The sequence below is a fragment of the Erigeron canadensis genome, chromosome 1, assembly GCF_010389155.1.
Source record: "Erigeron canadensis isolate Cc75 chromosome 1, C_canadensis_v1, whole genome shotgun sequence".
Lineage (NCBI taxonomy): Eukaryota > Viridiplantae > Streptophyta > Magnoliopsida > Asterales > Asteraceae > Erigeron > Erigeron canadensis.
This window is the reverse complement of record NC_057761.1, coordinates 33605401-33617258: the sequence shown is the minus strand read 5'-3', so window position 1 is coordinate 33617258 and position 11858 is coordinate 33605401. Positions and strand designations below refer to the sequence as shown.

The following is an 11858-nucleotide window of genomic DNA, read 5'->3' as shown; positions in this document are numbered from 1 at the left end:
ACACACAGAAGCCTATACATACATATCCCCACTACCCGTCACCTTGCAACCATTCTCCCGCCCAAAAAATTATTTAAAAAATGAAGCTCATACACACACTTCTTACACCTTATAACACACACCGAAATCATCACTAATGATGTCATACTTCCAATGTGGCACCTCTAAGAGCTTGACAACTAAGCTTTTAGTAAAACCGGAGCAACCCTCCTTTAGTATGTAAAGAGGGATATACTAGATATGAGAGTATTTTGGGAAGGTAAATGTTGAAACTTAAAATTTAGACAGGGGGAATTTGCTTTATAATATAAGTATAGATAATATGAAGACAATACACCAACTAAATAACCATTTGACCATAACAAGTTTAAACCATAATTTGATCAAAAGATGACCAAACGGGTCATTTTACCCACCCAGATGACAATTTGGGTAAAATTTGACTAAATACGCAAATTACCAACTCAATATTTACAGCATATATACATATGTACTTACCTTCAACTTTACGCGCATGAACCCGCTAGATGACAACCTGGACAAACCTTCAACTTTCTACATGATCACAATCATTTACCAAATTCCTAAGTAGTCAACTATTAGTTACAACAAAATGACCGTAAGAAGTTACGAGTAATATACATATATTTACTTATCATCGTCTTTCGACAACATAACTAAGTTTTCCAACATAAGTAAACTAGTTTATAACCAAATTACCAAATGACTACATATATGTGTTTAAAGACTCATTTGGTATCATTGCATGGTCAAAAGAGATACTTGTACCCAATGGCGGATCTAGAAATACAAATGAGGCTAAGGATAGTTTTTTTTGTTTACGTTGAGTTTTTGGGTTCCTTTTGCTATTTTTGGATCAATCTTTTATACTAATAAAAATAAAATAGTATGTAAATGTAAATACAATGGACCAAAAAAATATAGTATTAGAACAATGGAATGAAAGAATAAAGAATATCGTTTAAATAAATTTTTTAATAGGTGTAAAAGATATTTATATATTTATATTCCCAAATATAATAAGTCAAAAGTCTAACCACTCAACGAGTCAACGTGTTAATTAAAAGAAACTGAACCTAGCCCAAAAAAAAGTCTACCCTAAAATCTTAAACGTATTAAAAATGCGCATTCTGTCTTCTTGCTTTCAATCTCTAAACCAAAAACAACCACATATATCCAGATAATTGTTACTAACAATCAATCAAAAGACGGTTATTGAGCTTGCTTGTATCTACATTTACATTAACAAGAGAAGGGAATCAATGAGCTTGCTAGTATCTACATTTACATTAACAAAAGAAGGGAAAATAATATTGTTATAGTGTGTTCACCGTTTAATCAAGAAAAAATCACATCATTAGCCAAATTTCATTGCGATTGTATCAAATTAGCCAAAAATTTTTAGATTTTTTAACCAAATAACCAATAAAATCGCAATAAACTGACAAAATCGCAATCAGATTTTGTAGAATCGCTACGAGATTATGCAGGATCTCATAGAGATTCTGCAGAAGAATCGCATTGCGATTCTCAGAATCTCGTTGCGATTCTTCATAATCTTATTGCGATTTTGTAGAATTTTATTGCGATTTTGATGTTCTCATTGCGATTTTGAAGATATCATTGCGATTTTGTCAAATTATTGCGATTTTGTTGGCTATTTTGTGAAAATCCAAAAAACCTTGACTAATTTGATATAATTGCAATGAAATTTGGCTAATCACGTGGTTTTCTCTTTAATCAATGAGTATGCACTCTTAGAAAACTTTTCTATTACTTTTCAAAAAAAAAAAAAAAGAAACTTTCCTATTGAGACCCAAAAAAGCTAGAAATTTACATTGCAGGTATAATGCTCTGGGTATGCAAGTGCATACCCTTCCATGTACATGGATCCACCTCTAGTTGCATCATAATAACTTTAAAATTGGCACAAGTTATTTCACCTTATCACCGTTACTTCAATGCTATCAAGTTCCCACTATTGGCTTTGTTTTCCTTTCGCAATATTTCTTGGAACCCTTTGCTAACGGCTATGATGTCTATCGAATAAATTTTTTTAGCTTGTATCATTTTCAACAATGAACCCAAATCAATTTCTTTCAAGTCATGCTAATAATTAGATCATTATTAACCCTAAATATTATTACTATTAATACTTTAAAACATGTTTAGTAATTAACTGGTTAAATAATGACTGGTACGGATCGGATAGATAGTATTGAACCGTCTAATTAGTTGATTAACATGTGAAATTATGAATATTGCTCCCAAATTAAATGTTACTAGTTCTAATACCCGTACGATGTACGGTAGTTATATAAATTGTATCAAAAAGAAATTCGAATATGTCTCATACATCATTCACTTGTATGAAATAAATTATGGTTAAAGTAAACCGTTGATCGAAACTAAATTATAATAAAAACGGTCATGATAAATATAATATATGTTTATTTAGAGTTTATATCTACCTTAAATTTTTAAAATCACATCAAAAACGGAACTTGTAAACATAGTGGATGACGGGAAATAGCCTTGTTATTTCAGATCATAAACTCAAAAGTTTTAAGTCTTCATGTTAATAACTTATTATAAGTTATATAAATAATAAGAGTTGAATAATTGAGGGAAAAAATGACAATTTATTAATGGGAAAACGATTAATCAAATAAGGTTATTATGTCTTTTGTATTATTAATAAGCCAAGAGTTAGAGTTGAAATATAATTCTAATAAGGAAATTGAATGTGTTATCAATAAGTCAAGAGGTAGAGTTTAACTATAAGTCTAATAAGGAATTTGAATATATTTATAATTAAAAAAGCTAATTTAATAAAATAAATAAATTAAAAGAACATGTGTCGATCAAAGAATTACGTCACGTGTCGTTTTAAGAATATGTCAATAAATAGATTAATTGAGTTTTCATTTGTTAATATTACTAGCTAATTAACTCGGATTCAGGACTGGAATATTAATAAAAGTGTTATAAAAACCTATTTTCGTCACTTAAGTTGCAACAGTCTAATGGTATTCATAACCTCAAAATAATAGTCTCTATAATTGGTTTACTAACCCGCATAATATACGGATAATTTATAAATATATTATGAAAAAATTATTTAAATGATGAAAATTAAAAAACCATGTATAAATTATTAGAGTTTTGAAAAGAAAATAAAAACATTTTGTTTAAAAAAATAACATCATAAAATAATAAAAATAAAAATGAAATAAATTTTAAGAAGAAAAATATTTGTGACATCATAAATAAATTAAATAAAAAAGAACTAAGCTTTAATAAAAATTTTGAAAGTAACAAATAAGCAAATTTTATTAAATGACGATGTCACACAATGTTTTTTTATTTAGTATAAAGATGTAAATTAAAAAATGTGAAAAGAATGCAGGGAAAGAAACCCTATCAAAGTAAAAAAAAAACCCTAGCCTAAACTTCCGATCACAATCAAATCCCAAATCCTTATTAAAAAAAAAAAAACCAAAAATCAAATTCACAAATCCAAAACCAAAAACACAACATGGGTGTTGGATTATCAATCCTTATAGGCCTAAAATCAGCAACACTATTCTTAACATTCATATATCTAAGAACACTAGGTTTCACATTTTTATCAATCCCATTTTTATATTCATCACTAGTTTCACTTTTAGTATCACTTGCTTCACACCCATCAATCAATCTCCCAATGCTCCTTAGCAAAAACCCAGATGGGTCTTTCCCAATTTGGTCCCTAATTATGTTTAGTTCATATTTGTATTTTGTCCGGGTTTTTTCGGCGATTAGACGGTTAAAAAGTAAGGAAGAACCATATAGTGAAGTTTGTGAGGGTGTGTATGTTGGTGGGTGGCCTTCTAGTTTAGATAAATTGCCACCTGGAAAACCGGCTGTTGTGGATTGTACTTGTGAGTTGCCAAAAGTTGTGGGGAGTGGGATGATAAATGGGTATTTGTGTGTTCCTACTTGGGATACGAGGTCGCCTGATCCTGGTGCTATTGAGTCTGCTGTTAAGTGGGCGTGTAGGAAACGGAATCAGGGTGTTCCTGTTTTCGTACATTGTGCTTATGGTAATTGTTTCTTTAACTGGTTTATCGTATGTTTTGTGGTTTGTTTGTTTAATGAGCTCTTTTATATATTGCATTGCGGTTATATTTTGAATGTTCGCTATAGAAATGATGTGATGAGAGTGTTATTCTTTGACAATAGGCTAGACTACCTCTTATAGTTAAGAAAAAGTAGTGTAAAGTTTTGAACTTTAATTGGTACTATTGTTGTCTTGTAAGTTGTAATTAATACTAATGGGTAAAGAGTATAGCTTTTGAATTAAGGTTGTCAAAGTGGCTACCTTTAAACCTTGGCTAGTGCAAAACATAGGTAAAATGTCGATACTTGTGTGGCCCTCCAGTCTTTCTTTGTGTGGCGGGATTCGGATCTGGTGAACTAGTAAACAAATGCTGGACACCACGAGTACCGCAAAAGAAAAAAAGAACACTTTGCAGAAGATGTCACTATTGGATTTATTTGAGACATTCTAGAAATGAAAGTGTGGCCTAGTAAACAAGTTCTTTGGTTGTCTTGATTATAGGTTAGTCAAATTTGCATAACCAGATCATTAGAGGTAAATGGTTTTGACCTTGGTTTTTTATTTTTGTGGTTGTTAATATGTGATGGTGATGTAATTGTGTTGTTTTATGTGATGGTTCGAGTATTTGTTTAGTGCTTAGGGGTCGCGTGTTATTGCTTTGTGAGATTCATATTCAAATATTCAATAGATATGTTCAATTCACAAAATTAATCAGCTGCTTGGTGCACCAAGATCATTCCTTTTTAGTTCTTATTTGATCATCACCCAAACAATAACATCCAGTTTTCACTTGAAACATAATTTTATAGAAGTGTTATTGTGTGTCAACAGTATAGACTCTTGAAAACTAGTATAAACATAGGGAGTATAATGTATACCATCGTTATCTTGTAACTGTTTTTAATGACCAAATACATATATTTGGATTGAAGTCTAAAACTTTGCAGGAAATTGAAAAAACAAATTTTGGTACCAAGAGCTTATGGTTTTATCCTGCATTTAGCTCTACGCTTCTTGCTTGAGCTCATTACTTGTTTTCAGCTCCATAAGAAATGTAATGTTTAGCAGACATATACTCTAAGATAAAGATTGAAGTACTAACCTTAACGTTTCAAATGCCTGTAAACCATGGAAATATAGTGCACTGAGATTAATTTCATTAGTTCATTGGTTATTTCTTTCTTTGTTCCGTCTTAATTGTGGGTTATAATAGTTTGTCAAATCTGAATCAATTATCCAAGTTGTTTAGAATTTAGATGTAATTTGTTTTTATTTCATTGTGAATTCATCATCTTGTGGTAGTATTGTAACTGGACTTTCATTTCTTATCCACATTATATGATGTACTTAGGTCATGGAAGAAGCGTGGCAGTCACGTGTGCTTTGTTGGTGACTCTCGGTGTGGTTGATGACTGGAAAAATGCTGAGAAATTTATTCGAGAAAAGCGACCTTATATTCGAATGAATGCTCTTCACCGCAGTGCTTTAGAAGAATGGTCAAAGAACCGTTTATCTCCCTCTAAAACTGGAGCCAATACACGTCATTGATGCCATTTTACCAATGTGATTCTACTGGAATTTTAATGGGTTTACGTTTTAGGGTTCGTTCTACACAACACGTCAATGAGCTCAGTGCATCCCAGTCAAATTTCTTTGGGGATTTTTATCGCCGGATACTTCCTAAAATTCGAACTGTACCCTTAAGAGATGATTTTTATCCCAGTTTAAAAATGTTATTTTAAACTGTCACTTACATCAAGCTGTATTTTCTGTGTTTGGTCAATGATCACATTTAGTAAATGAGATAGATTGCATGTTTAACTCCAAGGTTGTTCTTTTATGTATCTGAGGTAACACCCATAGGTACGTGTTGAGTCTTTATACTACATTTTTGGATTCATATGTACCTGGCTACCTGCACTAGTTTGATCCCTTATGTGCTATTAGAAATTGAGCTTGCGCTTGCTGGCATAAGTCTAAAGATGTTAATTTCAACCCATTTACATAAAAGAAACGGTTGATTGAAATTATATGTGAGCTGTGTTTTGGAAACGTTAGATGGTCTGAAGGTGACCTGCAGAAAGTGACTCAGGTATATTTAAATGCTTTCAGCCTCTTATTTTTAAAGTTCAAGAAACGTGACAAAAGTAATGTTTGGTGATCAGCCACACCTGGTCTACACCATTATAAATACATGTTCTAACCCAAATTTTTTTTGACATGTTACCCGGCCCATCCGACCCACTCTTTTCTTCATATCCTCTTGGTTCTTTCCACAGCAGCATCTTCAGCCTTGTGGTTAATCCACAAAGCATCATGGGCTGAATCTTGTTGATCCTTAAACTTTGTCATGAGCTTTTGTATTGCTTGAGAGAGTCGTCTCACTTTTGGCACATTATTTGATGGTTGCTTGTATTCTGCTGCAAAATCATTCTCATTTTTCAAAACCTTGCCTTTGTGAAGCCTTGAGTATTTCATTTCAGGCTCGAAAATGTATGCAATGTGTATATCATGACTATAATGTTATGTTGCAATATATAAGGATCTGTGGGGTTGAAAGACGAAAGGAAAGGACAAGCACATCCTTTGTATATTCTAACAAGTGTCGTTCCTTCACGGGTAATTCGTGCACTTTCTGATAAACATACATAAGGTATTGTCTGATTTAATTTAGGGGTCAGTAAAGGGACCTCGGCCCACACCCTTTGTCGAGTATCACTTGTTTTTATTCTTAAGATAATCCTTTCGTTATAACTCAGAATAATTTAAGACTTAAGTATCCAATTAATCGTCTTTCTGGATTAGTAAAAAATTTTTTTTGAGAGATTAGATAGTGACAGGTATATCATTAGTTCTAATTACTAAAGTACTAATTACTAAAGTTTGCATAAAAATGGATTAGTAAAAATGTTACTTCTTCATTAGTTGCAACTTTATATCATTGCAGAAATCCATTGGCATCTTATTTCATAAAACTGACCAAAGTACTAATTACTAAAGTTCTAAAACCATATGCCTAAAAGTCAACCTTAACAACCATAAAGAAAAACCATTCATCATCCCAAACCTCCTCAGTTTTTTCTTACTGGGAAAATCCATCAATACATGTCACCAGAATACTTCCACTATCATAAACAAATGTACAATATAATATTGCTATTTGGGTTCTTGTTTTACATCTAGATCTGAATTAAAACTAGTGATGCGTTTCGGATTATCTTCATAATTTTCGCGTATCTTTGCTTGTTTCATTAGCTTCACACCCCTCAATCAATAGACCACTAATCCTGGAAACACTGATGGGTCATTCTTTTTTTGGTCCATAATAATCTTTAGCCCTGCTTGTTTATTGTCAAATGGGTTGCAGCATTTAAAAGGTGGAAAAGGAGGGAAGCCCCTTACAGTAAGGTGGCTGAGGGTCTGTACGTTGGTGTGTGGCCTTTTTCAGCGGAAAGGGTGCCACCGGGTAACCCTGCTGTAATAGATTGCACATGTGAATTTCCGAGGGTTTTTGATGTATCTGGAAAGGGAAGTGATAATCGTACCACATAAGTTCATTAATCTACCACACTGTACAAGTATTATATTGTACAAATAGTTAATGCATAGTTAATGCATAGTTGTGAATTATGATGGATTAATCAACTTATGTGGTACAATTATCACTTCTCATTTGGAAATGGTTATTTGTGTGTTCCAACATGGGATACAAGGTCGCCTGATCTGGTGCTATTGAATTGGCTATTCAGTGGGCTTGTATAAGAAGAGTTCAGAAGACTTCTATCTTCATTCATTGCGCCGCTTTTAAGAGATTTAGACCTCAGTGTACCTATTGATTTCTGTGAGAAATGGATGGGTCGGATAATAGGTCAAAATAGATAATTCAGAATACATGACTACTCTTCACCATCCGTATTATATGACTGAACCAGGTCACAGAAAGAGCATGACAGTGATGTGTGCTTTGTTGGTGGCTCCTCGCTGTTGTTGAAGACTTGGAAAATGCTGAGAAGTTAAACGAGAAACAAGACCTTCTATCCAAATGCATAGTCCTCTTCTCCGCAAAGCCTTAGAAGAATGGTCATCAAACCGGTTATCTCTTCTACTAAAACCGGAGCCAATCCATGATCTGCATTAGGCATTTCTTTAAGCCAATATTTATGTTTGCTTGTGTTTATTTAAATTCATGTTACTGTAAAAGTTTTCCATCTGATTATTGTGCGCATTTGATAGAAGACAGACATATAGAGGACTGTTTTACCATATTATTATCACTTCGTGAACTAGCAAATATATCTACATGTACACATAAGATACCCAAATCTTGGATATTTTTTGTACCAAAACATGTTTGATCCATGCACAGGTTGATTCGATGTACCAATCTAGCACGATGACACATTTGGATGACATTATAAAAGCGACTAAAGAAGTAAAACCACACAAAGACAAACCATAAAATCGAGTCTTGCCAAACCAAAACAGTTTTCAAGGAAACGTTCATAATACTTATATCCCCCTCGTTAAATCAACTCATGATCGTCAAGATTCATTACCAAGTTTTTTTTTCATAACGTATACATATATAGTATAATCAAGCTTGTATATATATCATCCATAATATCTTTTTTCCAACTTCATATTCTGCCAGATGATGACTCCGTTGCATCAGAAGATGAACGTCGTTGTTTATCCTTGTACATTGTCATGAGCTTTTGCATCGCTTCTGAAAGGCGTTTCACTTTCTGATCATTGGTCGACGTTTTCTTATATATGCTTGTAAGATGATCATCATGCTCATTGTCCTCAATCTTGCACTTGTGAAGCCTTGTGTATTTCATTTTTATGCTCCTAAATGTAACGCTATATATGTGCATTGTAATGTTGTAAATGCTAATGCAATTTATAAGGTTTTATAAAGGTTTAGAGACAAAAGAAATGACAATTAGAGATGGTAGAATGTAGATGGGGTGGTTGCATCTTTCAATATTTTAGTAGGTAACGTTCCCACTCGGGTAATTTAGTATTGACTTGTTGTGCATCTTTTAATATTTTATTTTATGCATTTTGTGGTTCAAATCAGATACAATTACTTGCTATAATAAATCAACTTAGGAAATTTTCAACACCGGGCATCAATTGTTGTGTTAAACGATTGTGTTATTTAGTATATTTGCGTTAAATTAACAAACATTCTATCATGAATAGGTTTGTTTAAAAGTTTATCATATAAAATATATATTTATTTAAAGACAAACCACAATAGTTTTCGTCTGTCCGTTACGCGGTTTCAATTAGTTCGATTACTTTTTGTTATTGATGGTTTATGTTTGTTAAAAACTTTGACATATAAAATATATGGGTTTAGTATCCCGGAGTGTAAGTAACTTTGCAACTTTTTCTATTCCAAATAAAATTACATCTTCATCACACCAGCCATTACTGCATATAGATTACATTAAATCCAATCGTCGTATGGAAAGGATGTAGAGTCTAGCCATTCTTGACCCGTAATGAATTCTGATACTGTGAAATTAGATGCATCATAGTAATCCATGACGTGATAACCAGGCCAAGTAACTCGACCATCTACACTAGAACCCGGACCAATATTTCCAAACTCACCATAATACAAGGTGTCCAAACCATGATCCTCATCTGACCAATGAATCCACCCTGCAGGCTCAATTAAGTCATCAATGTATGACTCAATGAAGACAGTTCGAGAATATGGTCTCCATGGTCTGCCAAGATAGCTTTTGATGACTTGGGTTGTATTACGTAGGTCATCTGTTGCCAAAACAGAACAATTCTGAAAGGAAATCCCCGTTTGTTGGTCCAAAGAGTCCCTGGACTGGGCAGAGATCACGGTGAACTGGCCAGGCATGGGCATTCTCGATATGATGTTGCATCCTTGAAACACTACGGCTGCATTACCAAATATGTAATCAATCGTTCCATAAATGTCGCATTCTCTGTAAAACTGCCTGAAAGAATGGACATACAACGTGTCTTGATAACCACTTATAACACATCTGTAGACTGCTGCCAAGTCTGCATTGATACGAAGGGCCACTGCCTGATGTTTCTCTGGTCCTGCTACGTTATAGAAACCAATATCGCGTGCCAAGAACCCTTCTCCTGATACGGCTGTGATATCATCATGGATCAACGAACTAGTACTTCATATATCACTATTAAATCATTAATTAAGCTAGACATCGATATTTATCTAGGTGTTGTTAACTTAGGGCCCGTTTGTTTTTCTAACCATTAAGTGCTGAGTGGATAAAATGACTAAATGGAAATAATCTATTAGTCAATCCAGTTGTTTTTTGTTAAACATTTTGTATTATGCCTTAATTCAAAACAAATTAAATAATAAAAGTATGTAATTAAAGTTTGTTACCAACAGTAGCAGATCTGTAAGTAGTCCAACCATCAACCACACTTCTGTTACCACTTATTATAGTGATATCACTTCCATCTCCAAGCAGAACAATGTTGGTTTTGTAAATAGGAATTTCTACATTTTCTTCATACAAACCCTGTTTAATGTAGATAATAATTCTGTCAACACTATTGTTTGGGGCAAAGTTAATGGCATCAGTGATAGTCGTAAAGTTGCCTGTCCCATCCGTTGCCACGGTGAGTGTGTTGTAGCTGTCATCATCATTGTTATCGTCATCTTCATCCGCAATGTGAAAAACGTTGTCAGTTTTCGTGGTCGTGGTCGTGTGTAGCTTTACCCTTGGTACAAGGGAAAGACAGTTGCTAACATGCTTATAAGCAGCGATTATAATGTCTACCAAAAGCGGTTTTAGAGGACCTGATGCGGACTCTAGACCTTCTAAACAAGTATTCTTGTTCGTTACAGCTGCCGCGAGGAAGCTCCTTGCATCATCGTCTGCAAACTTATTGCTAGAAGATGCCGCGAGTGTTTTTTTTAAGCAGGCAAGAGTTATTTGGTGGAGTTCATTGCAGTCTTGGATACTTCCCTTGTATTTCTCAAAGATATTAATATTTGACAACAATTTCAATAGCTTTAAGCCTTCTAGTATAGCAACATTGAGAGATTGTTGAAAGAAGCTATTGTGACTATCGTGACTAACGATATTGATGTTTAGCGACTTCAAGCAAACGTTGGGGTATGGTGTAGACTCGCAGACGGATCTTATTAGATACGTCGAGTTAGGAAAAGTTGCTTGATGTTTTGGCAACAGGCAGAATGCTAGGACTAGGATGAACTTAAAGAATGAGATCATTTGTTTGGAGAAAGACATGGTTAGTATAGGTTTTTGTATGTTGAGTTACATAAGCCACGGGTTTTAAACATCAGCCGATATATACAAAAGCAAAAAATACATAAAAAGGTCACATGGCGATGTTTTTTCCTTTGCGCACATTCATGTATGAAGGAAATATATATTTTTTCAGATTAGATGCATAAGGCCAAAATGATGGTATCTTTCTTCACGAGGGAACAGCAATGACTGACCGCATACGGCTTTTCTCACTAGCCATTCCATTATCAATACAAAAAAACAAAATCCGGTCTTCCTTTCATTTATTTTATTTTTTAACACAATTGATATTTTTAAATATCACTAAGAAAAAAAAGGCAATCAATATGAGGTTAACTTATTTGATAGATATATATACTTCCCTAATAGGGTTTGATAATTTAAAAGTATACGAGTAGATTGATGCAAAATTAAACAGTCATTTTGGGCTC

At 33.5% G+C, this 11858-nt stretch overlaps 2 protein-coding genes across 2 annotated transcripts; one reads left to right on the top strand and one right to left on the bottom strand.

Moving 5' to 3' along the window:
* The first annotated feature begins 3415 nt into the window (after positions 1-3415).
* Positions 3416-5950, top strand: LOC122581664 (uncharacterized protein YnbD-like). The gene is made up of 2 exons (XM_043753913.1): positions 3416-4106; positions 5475-5950. Exons 1-2 carry the CDS (start codon positions 3560-3562, stop codon positions 5669-5671), a joined length of 744 nt encoding a protein of 247 aa, XP_043609848.1. The 5' UTR covers positions 3416-3559; the 3' UTR covers positions 5672-5950.
* Positions 5951-9503: 3553 nt separating this feature from the next.
* On the bottom strand, positions 9504-11455 carry LOC122606460 (probable pectinesterase/pectinesterase inhibitor 12). Its single transcript, XM_043779313.1, has 2 exons — positions 10533-11455; positions 9504-10273 (listed from the first exon to the last, which is right to left on the bottom strand). The coding sequence occupies exons 1-2, from the start codon at positions 11404-11406 to the stop codon at positions 9582-9584; spliced, it is 1566 nt and encodes a 521-aa protein (XP_043635248.1). The 5' UTR covers positions 11407-11455; the 3' UTR covers positions 9504-9581.
* Positions 11456-11858: the final 403 nt, after the last annotated feature.